We start from the raw sequence: 19,135 nt of genomic DNA on the forward strand, positions 1-19,135 counted from the left end.
AGCTAGGCATAATTCTTTGGATCGTAACAGCTTTGACAGTTATTGATAAGCTGCACCTTGCTAAATAACTGGCAACATCATGTTCATGCAGAGGACAGTCAACAATGATGCTACTGGCTTCTGACTTCATGTTAATTTTTAATTTAATGTGTTATATTTTACTGTGTAAGCTTAAAATAAGCAGCTTAAGCCAATATTATAATTAGATACAATAAACAAACTGGTAATTTTTTTTTTTTTTATGAATTTGATCTGCAAGTCACTTTGGTGTTTCATTACGTATTCTGCTCCTTCCCCTCTTGCTAGCAGCAGTTTGTGTCAAAAGGCTTCTTTTCCCATATACACTTGGAATTCTGCAGTATTTCTTGTGCTGTATTATTTATGGTTCACTTTCTTAAGCTGTTTCTCATTCTGCGGTTCACAGTGTTTGTCTGTTCATTCGTTTTCATTGACACTGTGAGTGTTGCCAACCTGTGTGTGTATGAAATTGTCTTGTACATAGGTAGCGGCATGAGAGGAGTGGGGGTGGATTGGCTTTTTTTTTTTTCGGGGGGGGGGGGGGGGGGGGGGCAGGGATGGGCTTGGACGGTGATTATAGGACAGAATGTGGGAGGAGATGGTAGTGGTCAGTGGAGCCTGTGGTTATATGTGTACATGTAGTATTACATTAAGTGGTCAACTAGTGTAAAGAGTGTGTGGTTTGCTAAGTTGATCTTATCATTTATGAGTTGTTTCTCTTCTGTTATGGTATTTTGGATGTGGTAATTTTCTTGTAAGGTGAGGTGTTTTTTGGTGCTGTTTTTCCTTATTATTTACATGTCTGTGTCTCTGGTTGTAATTTTATGTTGGTGTTGATGTAAGTGTTCTGCAAAAGTTGAGTGATTTGCCCTGTACTTCCATGCTCTTACATGCTCTTTGTACCTGGTATCAAATGTCCTCCTGGTTTGACCTATGTATCTTCCATCACATTTATTGCATTTCGGTTGGTATATTTATCAGTTTTTCCTATTGTTTTTGGGAAGTATTTCTGAATTGAGTTGCTGGTTTGGTGTGCTATTTTCATGTCTTGTTTTTTGAAAATATTGGATATTCTGTGTGTGCATTTGTGATTGTATGTCATTGTATACCATCTTATTCTTTCTGTTTCTTTCACACTTTGTGTTGTTTCTATTCTTGTATTTTGTGTATTTATTTGTGTGTGATTTTGTCCTTGTATTGATGATAACTGAGTGTTGGTTCTTTCTGTTTCTTGATTTTCCTGTTCGACTTTGTTACTAAGTTCTTTTTGTGTCCTTCATTTGCGGCTATTTGCATTATGGTATTCGTTTCTTTTTTTGTAATTGTCTGTATCTAATGGTACTGTGTTTAGTCTGTGGAGCATGTATCTAAGTGCTGCCTGCTTTTGCGAACTGGGGTGTTGTGATGTCTTATCTATAATTGTGTGTGTTGTTGGTTTTCGGTATATGTCAAGTGTGTGTTGCTTGTTTTGAATATTTATGGTGAGGTCCGAGAAATTTAACTGTCTATTTTGCTCTTTCTCTATTGTAAAATGTATCTTATCATGATCAGAATTTATGTGTATGTGTAACTCGTCAATTTTATTGTTTGGTTCATCTATCAGGCACAAGATGTCATCCATATATCTAATGCAGTATAGGCTGTTGTTGTTATTTGGCAGTATTTTGTCAACTATAATCTGTTCTATGAGGTTAATAGAAATGAAACCTGGTCTGTGCGTCTGCCTTTGTAACACATGCTAGGTGGCACCATGTAGTTGTGGGTATGATGGCACCATCTATTGGTAGAGAGACTGATGCTTGCACGCCTTTTGATGTTGCATAGCACCAATGTGGTTTCACACCGAAGAGAAGGTGGTCACAACAGTTATCGTCCACTAACGAACATGCAGGCAAGTAAGCAGGAACAACGAGGAGTGATTCAATTTTTGACAGTGGAAGGAGTTGGAGGCCGTGGTATGTATCGTAGGATGAAGGCTGTGTACGGTGAGTACAGTCTGAGTCGTTCAAGTGTTGTGGAATGGCGCAAATGATTCCTTGAGGGGTGCGAGTCACTGGAAGACGGTGCTTGTCCTGGACAGGCTCATTGTGTCATCGCACCGGAAATGGTTGTGGAAGTGAATGCTTTAGTCTTGGACAACTGCAGAATCACCATAGACAAGATCCATCAATTATTGTGTATTAGCGTGGGCACCGCCCACACCATAATGCATCAACACTTGAAGTTTCGAAAAATCTGTGCACAGTGGGTTCTCCACCAACTGTTCGCCGAATAGCGTAATACTCAAATGGTACTGTCTTTGAGTCATCTGCTATGTTATCATGAGGAGGACTATGGATTTCTGTCCCATATTGTCACAGGTGATGAAACATTTTGTCACCATTTTGAACCGGAAAGCAAGCTTCAGAGCAAGCAGTGCAAGCATGCGACTTCACCACCTCCAAAGAAATCAAAGGACATGCATGCCAGTTCTGGTAAGGTCATGATGTCTTTTTTTTTTACCACAAGGGCCCTGGAACGGGAACCACCATCAATGCCCAGTGTTATCAGGCCACTTTACAGAACCTTAGACAAGCCATCAAATCGAAACGCCAAGACATGTTGTCCAATGGCGTTATCCTCCTGCATGATAATGCTCACCCACACAATGTGATGAAGAGGACATTGCAGCAGTTTCGGTAAGAAATGCAGGAACATCCATCGTGTATTCCCAACTTTTCACTGTGTGACTTTCATGTGTTTGGACCTCTGAAACAATCTGTTCACGGACATCGATTCACAATAGACGATGAAGTGTGTGACTGGGCCCAGGCCTGGATCTGACAGCAGCCTACTAGCTTCTTCAAGGATGGATTAACCGGCTAGTGTTGCAGTGGGACAAATGTGCCAACAGTTTTGGCAACTATTTTTGAGCATGTGTACTGTGTCTAACTACATAAATCTTTACCGTTACTTTACACTAGTGACTGGGTTTCATTTGAATGCCCCTTATACATAGTTCATAAATATGTTTGCTATGGTTCCAGACACTGGGGATCGCATTGGTAATCCTTCACTTTGTAAATAGAATTCATTATTGAACTGAAAGTAATTCTTTTCTGTTATTAGCTCTAGAAGCCTGACTGCTTCTTTGATGTATTCATGTGGAAGTGTACTGTGTGTTTGAAGATTTTGTTCTACAATGTTTATTGTTTCAGTTATTGGTATATTGAATACATTTTCTCTACATCAAATGACAGGAGGGTGGCTGTGTCTGGAACTTGTATGTCTTTTATGTACTGAATCAATTTGACGTATTTCTTATGGTCCTGTCCTCATGTAATTTGTACTTTTCTGGTAAGATTTCCAACAGGTATCTTGCAAGTGGGTAAGTGGGAGCATTTCTATAATTTACAGTAACTCTGACGGGGAGATCTTGCTTGTGTAGCTTTGGTTGGCATTGGAGGGAAGGTGCAGTGGGATTTGTTTGTACCAGTTTTCCTATTCCATTGTTTTCTAATGTATGTCCAATGTCTATCAGAGTTGTTTCTTAACTTTGTTTGAAATCTATTAATTGAATCTGATTTTAGTTTTATGATTTTCTTGTTTGTGGTGAACTCTTGTGTCTTTCTGATGTATTGCTCTTTATCCATGAGAACCACTGTGTTTCATTTATCTGCCCTTGTGATGATAGTGTTGTGTTCCTGTAGTTTCTTTCTAAGTTTTGTCAGTGTTATGGGATCTGTATTGTTTCAGTTTCCTCTGTTTTCTTTCATCTATGGTGTTATGTTTTTGATGTCATTACTGAGTAGCTCTCTCGTCAGACCACTGTTTACTTCACTTGTTTCTGTTTTTCTGTGTGAGATTGCTTTCTGGTTCAACTATAAGTTTTTATATGTATTTTTCACCTATCTGTGTGCTGACGTGTTTCAGACCTTTTTTGAGTAGTTTTACTCCTCCTGTATGCGAAACAGTGTCAGTGAGGTTGACCAGTCGTGGATAGAAGTTATGTTTCTTGTTAGACTGTGTGTAATTTTTGGCTGTGTCGGGTGTTTGTTTAGCTTTTAAATTTGCAATCTTCCTTTGTGAGAATTTTTTGTTTTTATATCACTGCATATGTACGATTTTCAACCTCGCTTACAATATGAGAGAAAACAGCAGTATTATTCAGAAAACTTGTAAGATTAAGATGTGCTTTATATAGTTCCCAATGTAGGACTTGTTTTCTTGTCATAAAGAAACTTGATTTCATTGTTTAGCCAAATTTTTGAGCTATTTGTTTCATTTTCTCTGCACTGGCAGAAATGTTTTTAACTGTACATTAATATATTTAGGTATAATTTTTATTCCATGGTTATTCTGTAAATTTGATACATACATTTGTACATTTTTGATTGTTTTAGGTTAAAAACAGCGTATTCTGCTACTTCTCTCCTTCCTAGCAGCAGTTGGTGTTGAAAGGCTTCATTTCACATTTGCACTTTGCACTCTGCAGTATTTCCTGTGCTGCATTATGTACACTTCACTTTTTCACTTTCTTAAACTGTTTCTCACTCTGCACTGCCACAGTGTTCATCTCTGTTCGTTTGTTTTTGTTGACGTTTTAAGTATTGCCAACCTGTGAAACTGTGTGTGTGTGTGTGTGTGTGTGTGTGTGTGTGTGTGTGACAGAGAGAGAGAGAGAGAGAGAGAGAGAGAGAGAGAGAGAGAGAGAGAGAGAGAGAGACTTTTCACTAACTCACATAGTGCATAGAAAACCCCGTAGTTGAATCAGAAAGCATTCTCACACAGGAAAACAGAAGTGAAACTGTTGTGGCGTAACAAGCTTGCTACGCCACACTGGGAAGGGAGCCGAAAGAAAGGCACGCGTACACACACGCCGACTGGCGTCAAGTCTGGAACAGGATAACTATTGAATGGTAGCAAGAAAAGTACGTAGCTGCTTTATACTTAACTTTTATTCTTTGATGAATACAGCGTTCTTCTTGAGACATTTATACGATAACTCTCAAACTAGGTAAGGCTAATGGCGCCTTGCTAGGTCGTAGCCATGGACTTAGCAGAAGGCTATTCTAACTGTCTCTCGGCAAATGAAAGGGAGGCTTTGTCCGTATTGTCGCTAGCAATGTCGTCGTACAACTGGGGCGAGTGCTATCTCGTATCTCGAGACCTGCCTTGTGGTGGCGCTAGGTCTGCGATCACACAGTGGCGACACGCGGGTCCGACATGTACTAAATGGACCGCGGCCGATTTAAGCTACCACCTAGCAAGTGTGGTGTCTGGCGGTGACACCACAGAAACAAGTGAGGTAAACATTAGTCTGACAAGAGAGCTAGTCAGTTATAAAATTGAAAACATAATAACACAGATGAATGAAAGCAGAGGAAACTGAAATGATACAGATTCCATTACACCAACAAAACTTAGAAAGAAACTACAGGAACACAACACAAGGGCAGATAACTGAAACACAGTGGTTCTAATGGATAAAGAGCAATACATCAGAAAGACACAAGAGTTCATCACACAAAATAAAATCATAAAACTAAAATCAGATTCAACTAATAGGTTCAAAACAAAGTTGAGAAACACTCTGAAAGACAGTGGACATACATTAGAAAACAATGGAAAAGAAAAACTGGTACAAACAAATCCCAGTGCACCTTCCCTCCAATGCCAACCAAAGCTGCACAAGAAACATCTCCCTGTCAGAGCTACTGTAAATTATAGAAATGCTCCCACTTATCCACTTGAAAGATACTTGTTGAAAATCTTATCAGAAAACTACAAACTACAAGAGGACAGGACCATAAGAAACACGCCACAATTGATTCAGTACATAAAAGACATACAAGTTCCAGACACAGCCATCCTCCTATCATTTGATGTAGAGAATATGTATTCAATACACCAATAACTGAAATAATAAACATTATAGAACAAATTTTAAAACACGCAGAACACTTCCACATGAATACATCAAAGAAACAGTCAGGCTTGCAGAGCTGATAACAGAACAGAACTACTTTCAGTTCAATAATGAATTCCATTACCAATGGGATCCACGGTGTCTGGAACCATAGCAAACATATTTATGAGCCATGTAGAACAGCTTATATTTAACAAAATACTGCCAAATAACAACATCCTATACTGCATTAGATATATGGATGACATCTTTTGCCTGATAGATGAACCAAACAATAAAATTGACGAGTTACACATACACATAAATTCTGATCATGATAAGATACTTTTTACAATAGAGAAAGAGCAAAACAGACAGTTAAATTTCTTGGACCTCACCATAAATATTCAAAACAACCAACACACACTTGACATATACCGAAAACCAACAACACACATAATTATACATAAGACATCACAACACCCCAGTTCGCAAAAGCAGGCAGCCCTTAGATACATGCTCCACAGACTAAACACAGTACCATTAGATACAGACAATTCCAAAAAATAAATGAATACCATAATGCAAATAGCCGCAAATGAAGGACACAAAAGAACTTAGCAACAAAATTGAACAAGAAAATCAAGAAACAGAAAGAACCAACACTCAGCTGTCATCAATACAAGGACAAAATCACACATAAACAAATACACAAAATACAAGAATAGAAACAATACAAAGTGTGAAAGAAACAGAAAGAATAAGATCACAAATACACACACAGAATATCCAATATTTTCAAAAAGGAATACATGAAAATAGCACACCAAACCAGCAACTCAATTCAGAAATACTTTCCAAAAACAATAGGAAAAACTGATACGTATCAGAAATATACCAACCGAAATGCAATAAATGTGATGGAAGATACATAGGTTAAACCAGGAGGACATGTGATACCAGGTACTGTAAGAGCATGGAAGTATAGGACAAATCACTCAACTTTTGCAGAACACTTACATCAACACCAACATAAAATTACAACCAGAGACACAGACATGTAAATAATAAGGAAAAACAGCAACAAAATACACCTCACCTTACAAGAAAATTACCACATCCAAAAAACCATAACAGAAAAGAAACAACTCATAGATGATAAGATCAACTTGGCACTCCACACGCTCTTTAAACTCGTTGACCACTTAATATAACATTACGTGTACACATATAACCACAAGCTCCACTGACCACTATCATCTCCTCCCAGTTTCTGTCCTATAATCACCGTCCAAGCCCCCCCCCCCCCTTTCCCCCCGCCCGAAAAAGATTACATATTTACCTACGCACAAGACAATTTCACTATCTCTCTCTCTCTCTCTCTCTCTCTCTCTCTCTCTCTCTCTCTCTCTCTCTCACACACACACACACACACACACACACACACACACACACACACACACACACAGGGTGGCAACACTCACAGTGTCAATGAAAATGATTGAACAGACATAAACACTGTGGAGTCTAGAATGACAAACAGTTTAAGAAAGTGAATTGTAAATAATGCAGCACAGGAAATACTGCAGAATTCCAAGTGCAAATGGGAAATGAAGCCTTTTGGCATCAACTGCTGCTAGAAAGGTGGGAACTAGCAAAATATGTGAAGAAACACCTCAAGTAACTTGCAGTCCAATTTTATAAAGAAAATTCTGTTTTTAATTGAAAACAATCAAAAATATACAAACATATGTATCCAAGTTACAGAATAACCATGAAAAGATGCTTTATAAAAAAAAAACGAAACGTGTCTGGTGTAATTCTTTTTAATTAGATTGCAGTCAGCTCTGATGGATAACTAATAGTTATAGACTACTTTGGGTTTAAGTTCTATGTGTGTGTGTGTGTGTGTGTGTGTGTGTGTGTGTGTGTGTGTCAGAGAGAGAGAGAGAGAGAGAGAGAGAGAGATAGACCATTCAAATCGAGGTAGAGAGAGAGAGAGAGACCATTCAAATCAAGGTGTATACTTGCAGAGTAAAAATGAAAATATACAGAATTTTTTGTGTTGTAAGCTTGCAGTTAATTATTACATGTGACACTGAAAGTGTTATAAAGATGTATTTTGTGTAACTATAGTGCTTAATTGATACCTTACATTCACCAAGAAATTTATGGAACAAACTATATAGAGACACCCTGACCATTTTTCCAGCTACCTTTGGGTAATGGTCCTGTGAGCCTAATACTCTGCTCAAGCAGTGCAAGTGCCCAGTGGATAGGCAATGCTTGTACTCTGCTTCTTTCCAAGAAAAGCCCATACAAAGTTGTTGTCACGTATGGTGGGGGAGCTGACAGCACAAAAGTGGTATGATGATTATATGTCAAACAATATTTCATTCATGTAGAATTATTTCATTTTTTAAAGTGTTGTGAAAGACTGTACATGATCTTAATGAAATTTTATTTGAGACTGTGCCTAAACTTTATAAATGTGATTAAAATGTATGTTGTAAGTTTCTGATTATCAGGATGCAGAGTATCCAGTTTGCATATTATCTGCATCTGCACATAGTTTGGCAAGATTTGATTAAGTAAAAAATGAAACCTGGAGCATTCTGTTGCAATTATAATAAATATTTTCATTTAAGATAAACTGTTATGCATGTAATCCAGGTCTTACTACCTGAAGATGAAGATGATGGGCCCCCAACCCCACTGTCAGACATCCCTGAAATATTTTTCCATTGTTTCCCATGTTTTCTTTAAATAAATGCAGGCACACTATCTTGTAACGTATTCATGGCTGATTTCCTGTCAGTATGTTGGCCTACTCCTTTCCATATGAAATTAAGGTTGATAAGTTTCAACTCGACTAAAGCTGAAAGTAACAGAAAATTATTTTTGTTTTCTAATGGGGTGGTTTCCTTCACAATTCTATCTCTGTGTTATTATGAAATGAAAGCTTACTGTTAAACTGTGCCAGGAGCAATACATTATTGACTGTACTTTTGCAGCCACTCACAGATCCCAGTAATACCATAGCTTTTAAAACTGATAATTGACAATGAGTTTTAATCTCATTCACTTATCACATTTCTGTTGCTGAAATAACTAATGGTTGTGTGTGCTAAGGTGATACATACACTCAGATGTGTTGTTCCAACAGTCAAAAGAAAATTGTGTAATGTAAATGGATAGATAAGAAATCTACTCATCAAGTGGTGGCAGGCGAACACACACCCAAAACAGTTTAACTTTTTCAAGCTTTTGGAACCAGAGGCTCGTTCTTTTAACAGAAGAGTTGAAGGGGGAGGAAGACGGGTGAAGGAAAAGGACTGGAGAGGCTTAGGGAAAGGTGTACAGCACAGAAAAGTCACCCAGAACACCGAGTCAGAGGACACTTACCAGACGGGATGAGAAGGAAAGACCTGTCTGGTAAGTCTCCCCTGACCCATGGTTCTGGGTGACTTTTCTGTACTGTACCCCTTTCCCTAAACCTCTCCGGTCCTTTTCCTTTACCCCTCTTCTTTCCCCTTCAACTCGTCTGCCAGAAGAAGGAGCTACTGGCTATGAAAGCTTGTAAATGTTAAACCTTTTTGTGTGTGTGTTCCCCTGATGCCGCTTGGTGAGTAGATTTTTTTTTAATCTATTCATTTATGTTATATTGTGAATAATTGATTATTTTCATTATCACAAAAGAAATTATAAGTTATAGAAAAGTTAGGAAAAGGTTAATCTACGGTAAAACTTGGGATGGACATAAAACCAATGAGAGATTTAAAAGATAACTTAAGAATATTTGTCAAATTTTGCAATCAAAGCTGAGAACTGACCTGGTCAGTTACAGCATAAGTCACTGGAAATTTCAACATTTGTGAAACAAAATGAAGTGCTGCTTTCGTGGTTCCATTAGAAGAGTGGACAGTTAGTTTCCCCATCAGGTTCGAGGTTAATAGATAAGACAGGAGACTTCCATGAAACCCTAAAGTTTGAAGAAATATTTAATGCTTTGTCAAGATGGCCTACTTGGTTTAAACATTGCTACACAGTTTGAAAAATTCCTGTTCAGGGTGAGAAAGTTAATGCTATAAAGATGCAGCATATCCTTTATGTGAGAAATTCTTCAGTTACATCAAAGAGAACAGTTTTCTCCCACAAAAAGGTTGCAATAGCGATAAAACTTGACAGTACTGGTTGTGCTAGGAGGACAAGGCCACATGAACCTTAGCCTTTCACAATGGAGCTCATTCTACCAGATGTGACCGTTGTAAGGAAAGGCTGATTGTTGTTTGTGTGCAAATTCAATGGTGACCACAGATTGAAGCCATTTGTTATAGAGCACTCAAAAGCACCATGCACTCAAAAAAAAAAAAAAAAAAAAAAACTTACTGATTTATTATATGCTTAAAAATGAGCATAAATCAACAGCACTGCATTCAGAGACTGGTTCCATTCTGTGTTTGTTCCTGCTGTCAATAAATATTTGGAGGAGAAACAATTACCTGAAGGAGCTGTCCTTTTGCGATGTACTTTCCACTGATACAGGAAATGGGCCAAGGTCTGATTGCAGCTGTAAAACATTATTACCAGTCGAATCTCATGAAACAGCTTGTGCAAAAATGTTCAGATATTCCCAGTTCCTGTGAATCCCCTGAACATGCCCAGTGCAATCCACAGTTTTTGTAATGCTGGGGACAATGTGATATCAACAGTAGCTCACCCATGGAAGTAAATTGCAACACCCTCTCCTGTATGTTGCTTTGAAGGTAATGATAGTGAGGAATATAATACTGCCACTTGTTTGATTTGTCTTGAAGAACAAAGTTCTGGTTGCAAAGATGTAGGTAAAAAAAAATCTATGAGTGGTTAAACAATGATGTCTGCTAAATGGTGTGAGTATAGGGAACAAAGAATGTTCGATAGTGGGAGAGAGTGAAGGTGTTATTTTTCACACTGAGGCCCCGAATTATGTTCAGCTACTATAAGAGTATGCAGACAAACTGCCTGTTCACTTCTGTCTTGGGTTCTTCAGGCGACATACATCTGATGATTTTTTTGATGTTTTACCAGCATGAGTGGTTGGAATTTTCAGAGTTTGACCGTTTATTCCTGGTGGTGGATTGGAGCCAAACTTGCAGCTGCAGACTATATGTGCCTGGCGCACTAATGTCCAAGGGCTTCTCTGCGGTTGTTTCTGGTGTGATTCTCTTGCTACCTGCTACAGCCGTTTGCTGCAGCACAGGAAACCAGGATCAATTTAACTTGAGGCTTTCCTGTTTCTTGTTGAAGCTGTTCTTGTGTTTGTGTATTTCTACAGCTTCTCTGAACAAGTGGGTGCGATAGATCTTCTTTACAGCCAGAACTTCCGTGTCAGTGAATTTTACTACATGGTCAGTCTCTCACATTGTGTGCTCTGACATAGCTGATTTCTCCACCTACCAACCTGCAATGTCATTTCTTCTGTAATCCTGGTGTTGATCGAACGTCCGGTCATTCCAACATAAACTTGTGCATGGTATGCAATATATTCCCAGCATTGCAAGTTGGTCCCTTTTCTCCTTTGCTGGTCTCAGACACTATTTGATCTTCTTTGTCAGTTTGTAAATAATCTTTATGCCATGTTTGTGTAATATACGGCCAATTCTATGTCTCACTCTGGGAATGTATGGCAGAAAGGCCGTACCCGACATTTTTTTTCTGATTTGTTACTTCGCCAAGTGTTTGGCTCTGTTATACTTCCAATATCACTTGTGGAATACCCATTGCAGCTCAAAATGCTTTCCAAGTGTTGTATTTTGCATCTGATGTGCTGTGGCTCACATATTTGTCTTGCCAGCATTATGAGCATATTAATCATCCTTCTCTTCTGGCTCTGGTGGTGATTTGATAGTTTGTGCAGGTATCGGTCCGTGTGTGTTGGTTTTGGATACACACTGTGCCCCAGGTTTTCACCATCCCTTGTGACCAGCACATCTGGAAATGGTAGTTTTTTGTCCTTTTGTACTTCCACACTAAATTTTATGTTGGAGCTATTCTTCACCATGACTCCACACAACGAAGGTATCATCAACGTATCTGAACTACACCTTAGGTTTACAAGGTGCCAAGTCCAGTGCCTGTGCTTTGAAGTGTTCCATGAAGAAGTCGGCCACCACTGGATTAAGAGGGCTAACCATGGTGATGCCTTCCAGCTGCTCATAGTAGTTGCCATTCCATGTGAAATGGCTCATGTCCAGACATACACTCCTGGAAATGGAAAAAAGAACACATTGACACCGGTGTGTCAGACCCACCATACTTGCTCCGGACACTGCGAGAGGGCTGTACAAGCAATGATCACACGCACGGCACAGTGGACACACCAGGAACCGCGGTGTTGGCCGTCGAATGGCGCTAGCTGCGCAGCATTTGTGCACCGCCGCCGTCAGTGTCAGCCAGTTTGCCGTGGCATACGGAGCTCCATCGCAGTCTTTAACACTGGTAGCATGCCGCGACAGCGTGGACGTGAACCGTATGTGCAGTTGACGGACTTTGAGCGAGGGCGTATAGTGGGCATGCGGGAGGCCGGGTGGACGTACCGCCGAATTGCTCAACACGTGGGGCGTGAGGTCTCCACAGTACATCGATGTTGTCGCCAGTGGTCGGCGGAAGGTGCACGTGCCCGTCGACCTGGGACCGGACCGCAGCGACGCACGGATGCACGCCAAGACCGTAGGATGCTACACAGTGCCGTAGGGGACCGCACCGCCACTTCCCAGCAAATTAGGGACACTGTTGCTCCTGGGGTATCGGCGAGGACCATTCGCAACCGTCTCCATGAAGCTGGGCTACGGTCCCGCACACCGTTAGGCCGTCTTCCGCTCACGCCCCAACATCGTGCAGCCCGCCTCCAGTGGTGTCGCGACAGGCGTGAATGGTGGGACGAATGGAGACGTGTCGTCTTCAGCGATGAGAGTCTCTTCTGCCTTGGTGCCAATGATGGTCGTATGCGTGTTTGGCGCTGTGCAGGTGAGCGCCACAATCAGGAGTGCATACGACCGAGGCACACAGGGCCAACACCCGGCATCATGGTGTGGGGAGCGATCTCCTACACTGGCCGTACACCACTGGTGATCGTCGAGGGGACACTGAATAGCGCGCGGTACATCCAAACCGTCATCGAACCCATCGTTCTACCATTCCTAGACCGGCAAGGGGACTTGCTGTTTCAACAGGACAATGCACGTCCGCATGTATCCCGTGCCACCCAACGTGCTCTAGAAGGTGTAAGTCAACTACCCTGGCCAGCAAGATCTCCGGATCTGTCCCCCATTGAGCATGTTTAGGACTGGATGAAGCGTCGTCTCACGCGGTCTGCACGTCCAGCACGAACGCTGGTCCAACTGAGGCGCCAGGTGGAAATGGCATGGCAAGCCGTTCCACAGGACTACATCCAGCATCTCTACGATCGTCTCCATGGGAGAATAGCAGCCTGCATTGCTGCGAAAGGTGGATATGCACTGTACTAGTGCCGACATTGTGCATGCTCTGTTGCCTGTGTCTATGTGCCTGTGGTTCTGTCAGTGTGATCATGTGATGTATCTGACCCCAGGAATGTATCAATAAAGTTTCCCCTTCCTGGGACAATGAATTCACGGTGTTCTTATTTCAATTTCCAGGAGTGTACATGAAAGAGCTTTGTGATGTCTTGCAGGAAGGTGGAACCGATGTGCTCCAGATAGTCCCTGAGTGGCACTTCTGCAAACAAAGAAACAACATCAAAGCTGACCAGGATGTCATTTGGCACAACTTTTAGTTTCTTGACCTTCTCAATGAAATGTTGAGTTGTTTATGTATGCCTCAGTCTTCCCCCACGTGTGGCTGGAGCAAAGGGGCCAAATGTTTCGCCAGTTTATTCGTCGATGAGCCAGGATTGCTATCGGTTTTAGTGGACCGTTATTCTTATGTATCTTAGGTAATCCATACAGCCGAAGTGGTAGGGCTTCTGTATTGCGCATGTTCCTCTGTAAGTCCATCAGCAGAGAAGGTGCCCTGATTAACCAATTCATATCCCGTGTGATACGATGTGTGGGATCTGCGCTTAGTTTCCGGTACATCATCGGATCTAATAGGTCCCAGATCATCTGCTTATAATATTCGGTCTTCATTATGACAATCTCATTTCCCTCGTTGGCAGGTGCTACCAATACACTGTTGTCAGCGTTAAGGTTTTTAATGGCCTTCTTCAGGTTGCAAGCTGGTGGTTTTGCTCGGTGCAGTAGCCTGGCTTGTTTCAGTGCATATTTCCTCTGGCCTTTCACATGGAAGGGTCTGAATGGCCACTTCAGTATTAGCAATGATGTCCTCCATAGATATAGCTCTCAGGATGATAACAAAATTTCCTCCTTTTTGAAGGACGGTCACTTCCTCTTCAGTCAGTTGTTCAGTGATGGTGACCACTGTGCGTGACATGTTGGGAATCGCCTCGTCAGTCTGCTTTCCAGCATCTTGCAAACTTTTACTTCTGTTGCTCAGTGCAGCACTCAAGTTTGTTCTGCATGCTCCTGTGGGTGATGCTGTCGATCTTGTCCCAGTCGTCTCAATGCATTCTGCTACATAATTGATAGAAAATGTCCAAAAGTTCCTCATCCGTTCTTGCTAAGTCCCTCCATGTTGTATCAATTCACCCACGAAAAAAAGCTCGTTCCATTCTGTCATAGATACGATGTGCTTGGTGGTGGTGAATAGGTGCTTACATTTCAAGAAAATTGGTTAGCACCTTCATACTGGCTCCGCAACAGAAAGGCGAGAGAGGACATCAATCGCACTTTCTTCTTCCATCGTTGATCAAGGCGTCAGTACAATCTGCAAATCTCCTCTCCGTAGAGGTGTAATACAAAATTGTTAATGCCAGAAAAGAGGCATGATTAATATGCTCCTAATGCGGGCTAGAGGATATGTGAGCCACAGCACCTCAGACGTGAAATACAACACTTGGAAAGTGTTCTGAGGAGCAACGGGTACTCCACAAGTGATATTAGAAGTATAACAGAGCCAAACACTTGACAAAGTGACAAATAAGAAATAGAAAGATCAGGTACAGCCTTTCTGCCTTACATTCCCATAGTGACGGACAGAATCAGCCGTATATTGTGCAAACTTGGCGTAAAGACTATTTACAAACCGTCAAAGAAGATCAAAGAGTGCCTAAGATCACCAGAGAAGAAAAGGGACCAACTTGCAATGCCAGAAATATACCACTCGGAAAAGTTTATGTTGGGAATGAGTGGATGATCGATCAACACCAGCATTACAGAACATAAATGACATTGCAGGTTGAAGCAGGTGGAGAAACTGGCTGTGGCAGAGCATGTGCTGTGCGAGACCAACCTTGTAGTAAAATTCACCGACACGGAAGTTCTGGCTGAAGAGCAGAACTATCACACCTACTTGTTCAGAGAAGCTGTAGAAGTACATGAACACAAGAATAGCTTCAACAAGAAACAGGAAAGCCTCAAGGTAAATGGATCCTGGTTTCCAGTGCTGCAACGAACGAACAATGCAGGTAGCAAGAGAACTACACTGGAAATGACCATGTAGAAGATCTCTGACATTGGCACGCGAGGTACATATAATCTGCAGCCGCGAGTTCGGCTCCAATCCACCGCCTCTGAAAATGCCAACCACTCATGATGGTGAAACGTCAGAAAAATCATCAGACGAATCTCGGCCAAAGAATCCGAGACAGAAGCCAACAGGCAGTTTGTCAAGAAAGCCATAACAGTTTTGTAGACCATAATTTGTCTGACTGTATAAATATTTTTGAGAACCATCATCAAGGGAAAAGTGAATGAAAAACAGTAACAGAAAAAACTGGATGATTATTTTCTAAGAGTGATCTGGAAGCAAGTGATATGAAGTACAATGTGTTTTAAGTGCAGTACTGTAAAGACATAGTCAGTTTCCAGTAACACATAAATTATCTAGTGATGAAAAGAACCTGATTCCATTCATCCTGGTTCCACTCTAATGCTCACTTGCTCACTTTGTTTGCACACAATGATGCTGGTGGTTTGTACAGTTGTTTGTAATGACTGCCTAGGGGTGGATGGATTGTCTATAGGTGGTTGTGTACTTTTTGGGTTGACAAAGCTCTCCCAGTTACTTCCAAGAAAGGCTGTATGCATTCTCCTCGCAGTGCCTTCTTAGGTATAATCTGTAGCATGGTGTTGTTAATTGTAGGTGTCTACTATGGGATAGCTCCTTAATATTTTGTGTCTCAAAGTAACAGGTGAATGTTCAAATGATATTACTGCAGTGTATGCCAGTTTGGCAGACAACTTCACATGCTAACAAGTAAGTAATAATGCACACATGGTGATTGCTTAAAATTTCCCTTCAGTGTTGTCACATTGGACAGATTACATAAGCCACATTGTGCTGTTTGCTGCTGGAGATACAATGCACTCCATGCATTAATAATACAGGTTCACTTTTACCTTCATTAAACAGATGACTTTACATAGTGAGTTCCTGTAATCAGTAGAGTATTTAGAAAAAAGTTTCAGATCACAATAACAACAGCAATAACAGTAGTAATAATAATAATAATAATAATAATAGGAGCACTCACTACACTAAATATACACACTAGGCAGAGATTAGAACAAACCAACACACAGAAGAAACCCACAAAACCAGCATGGCAACACAGGCTACAGAGCAGAATAGAAAAACTGAGAAAAGACATCGGACAGCTGACACAATTTATAAGAAATGAAATATCGGACAAAAAACGAAAAAGGTTAGGTAAAATCCCACAACAAGAAGCGATAGAGCAATTAGATGAAAAGAAGCAGAAATTACAAGCATTGGCCAAACGACTCAGAAGATACAAAAAAAAAAGTGAAAATAGAAGGAAACAAAACCAAACATTCAACACAAACCAAAAGAAATTTTATCAGACAATAGATAACACACACATTAAAATAGACAACCCACCAAACATAACAGACATGGAACACTTCTGGAGCAACATATGGTCAAACCCGGTACAACATAACAGGCATGCACAGTGGATACAAGCAGAAACAGACACACACAAGATGATACCACAAATGCCCAAAGTGATAATTTTGCAACATGAAGTCACCTGAGCAATTAATTCTACACACAATTGGAAAGCCCCTGGAAAAGATAAAATAGCAAATTTCTGGCTAAAGAAGTTCACCTCAACACATGCACATCTAACTAAATTATTTAACAGTTACATTGCAGACCCATACACATTCCCTGATACACTTACACATGGAATAACTTATCTGAAACCTAAAGATCAAGCAGACGCAGCAAACCCAGCTAAATATCGCCCCATAACATGCCTACCAACAATATACGAAATATTAACTTCAGTCATTACACAGAAATTAATGACACATACAACACAAAACAAAATTATAAATGAAGAACAAAAGGCTGTTGCAAAGGAGCACGAGGATGTAAAGAGCAACTGATAATAGATGCAGAGGTGACATATCAAGCTAAAACTAAGCAAAGGTTGCTACACTACGCATACATTGATTACCAAAAAGCTTTTGATAGTGTACCCCACTCATGGTTACTACAGTTATTGGAAATATACAAAGTAGATCCTAAATTGACACAGTTCCTAAACATAGTAATGAAAAACTGGAAAACCACACTTAATATCCAAACAAATTCAAATAATATCACATCACAGCCACTACAGATTAAGCATGGAATATACCAAGGAGACTCATTAAGTCCTTTCTGGTTCTGCCTTGCTCTGAACCCACTATCCAACATGCTAAATAATACAAATTATGGAGACAATATTACTGGAACATACCAACACAAAATCACACATTTGCTATACATGGATGATCTAAAACTACTGGCAGCAACAAATCAACAACTTAACGAATTACTAAAGATAACAGAAGTATTCAGCAATGATATAAATATGACTTTTGGGACAGACAAATGTAAGAAAAATAGCATAGTCAAGGGAAAACACACTAAACAAGAAGATTACTTATTGGATAACCACAGTGACTGCATAGAAGCGATGGAAAGAACAGATGCCTATAAATATCTAGGATACAGACAAAAAATAGGAATAGATAATACAAATATTAAAGAAGAACTAAAAGAAAAATATAGACAAAGGCTAACAAAAATACTGAAAACAGAATTGACAGCAAGAAACAAGACAAAAGCTATAAATACCTATGCTATACCAATATTGACCTACTCATTTGGAGTAGTGAAATGGAGTAACACAGACCTAGAAGCACTCAATACACTTACACGATCACAATGCCACAAATATAGAATACATCACATACATTCAGCAACAGAAAGATTCACATTAAGCAGAAAGGAAGGAGGAAGTGGATTTATTGACATAAAAAACCTACGTTATGGACAGGTAGACAGTTTAAGAAAATTCTTTCTAGAACGAGCAGAAACTAGCAAAATACACAAAGCAATCACTCATATAAATACATCTGCTACACCACTGCAATTTCATAACCACTTCTACAACCCTTTAGATCACATAACATCAACAAATACAAAGAAAGTAAATTGGAAAAAGAAAACACTACATGGCAAGCACCCGTATCGTCTAACACAGACACACATCGATCAAGACGCATCCAACACATGGCTAAGAAAAGGCAATATATACAGTGAGACGGAAGGATTCGTGATTGCAATACAGGATCAAACAATAAACACCAGATATTATAGCGAGCATATTATTAAAGATCCCAGTACCACAACAGATAAATGCAGACTTTGCAAACAACAAATAGAAACAGTAGATCACAACACAAGCGGATGTACAATACTAGCAAATACAGAATACCCCAGAAGACATGACAATGTAGTGAAAATAATACATCAACAACTTGCCATACAACATAAACTAACAAAACAACACGTTCCCACATACAAGTATGCACCACAAAATGTACTGGAGAATGATGACTACAAATTATACTGGAACAGAACCATTATAACAGATAAAACAACACCACATAACAAACTTGACATCATACTCACCAATAAAAAGATGAAATTAACACAACTGATCGAAATATCCATACCCAATACAACAAATATACAAAAGAAAACAGGAGAAAAAATTGAAAAATACATTCAACTGGCTGAGGAAGTCGAGGACATGTGGCATCAGGATAAAGTTGACATTATACCAATTATACT

At 40.1% G+C, this 19,135-nt stretch overlaps 1 protein-coding gene across 1 annotated transcript in view; it reads left to right on the forward strand.

The window, feature by feature from the left end:
* LOC126457495 (putative ATP-dependent RNA helicase TDRD12) overlaps nt 1-19,135 on the forward strand; it is a 449,051-nt gene that overhangs the window by 216,287 nt on the left and 213,629 nt on the right. Inside the window, exon 9 of the mRNA XM_050093799.1 lies at nt 8,118-8,270. Coding sequence (XP_049949756.1) covers nt 8,118-8,270 — 153 coding nt within the window. The remainder of the gene's footprint in view (nt 1-8,117; nt 8,271-19,135) is intronic.

This window comes from Schistocerca serialis, chromosome 2 (assembly GCF_023864345.2).
Source record: "Schistocerca serialis cubense isolate TAMUIC-IGC-003099 chromosome 2, iqSchSeri2.2, whole genome shotgun sequence".
Lineage (NCBI taxonomy): Eukaryota > Metazoa > Arthropoda > Insecta > Orthoptera > Acrididae > Schistocerca > Schistocerca serialis.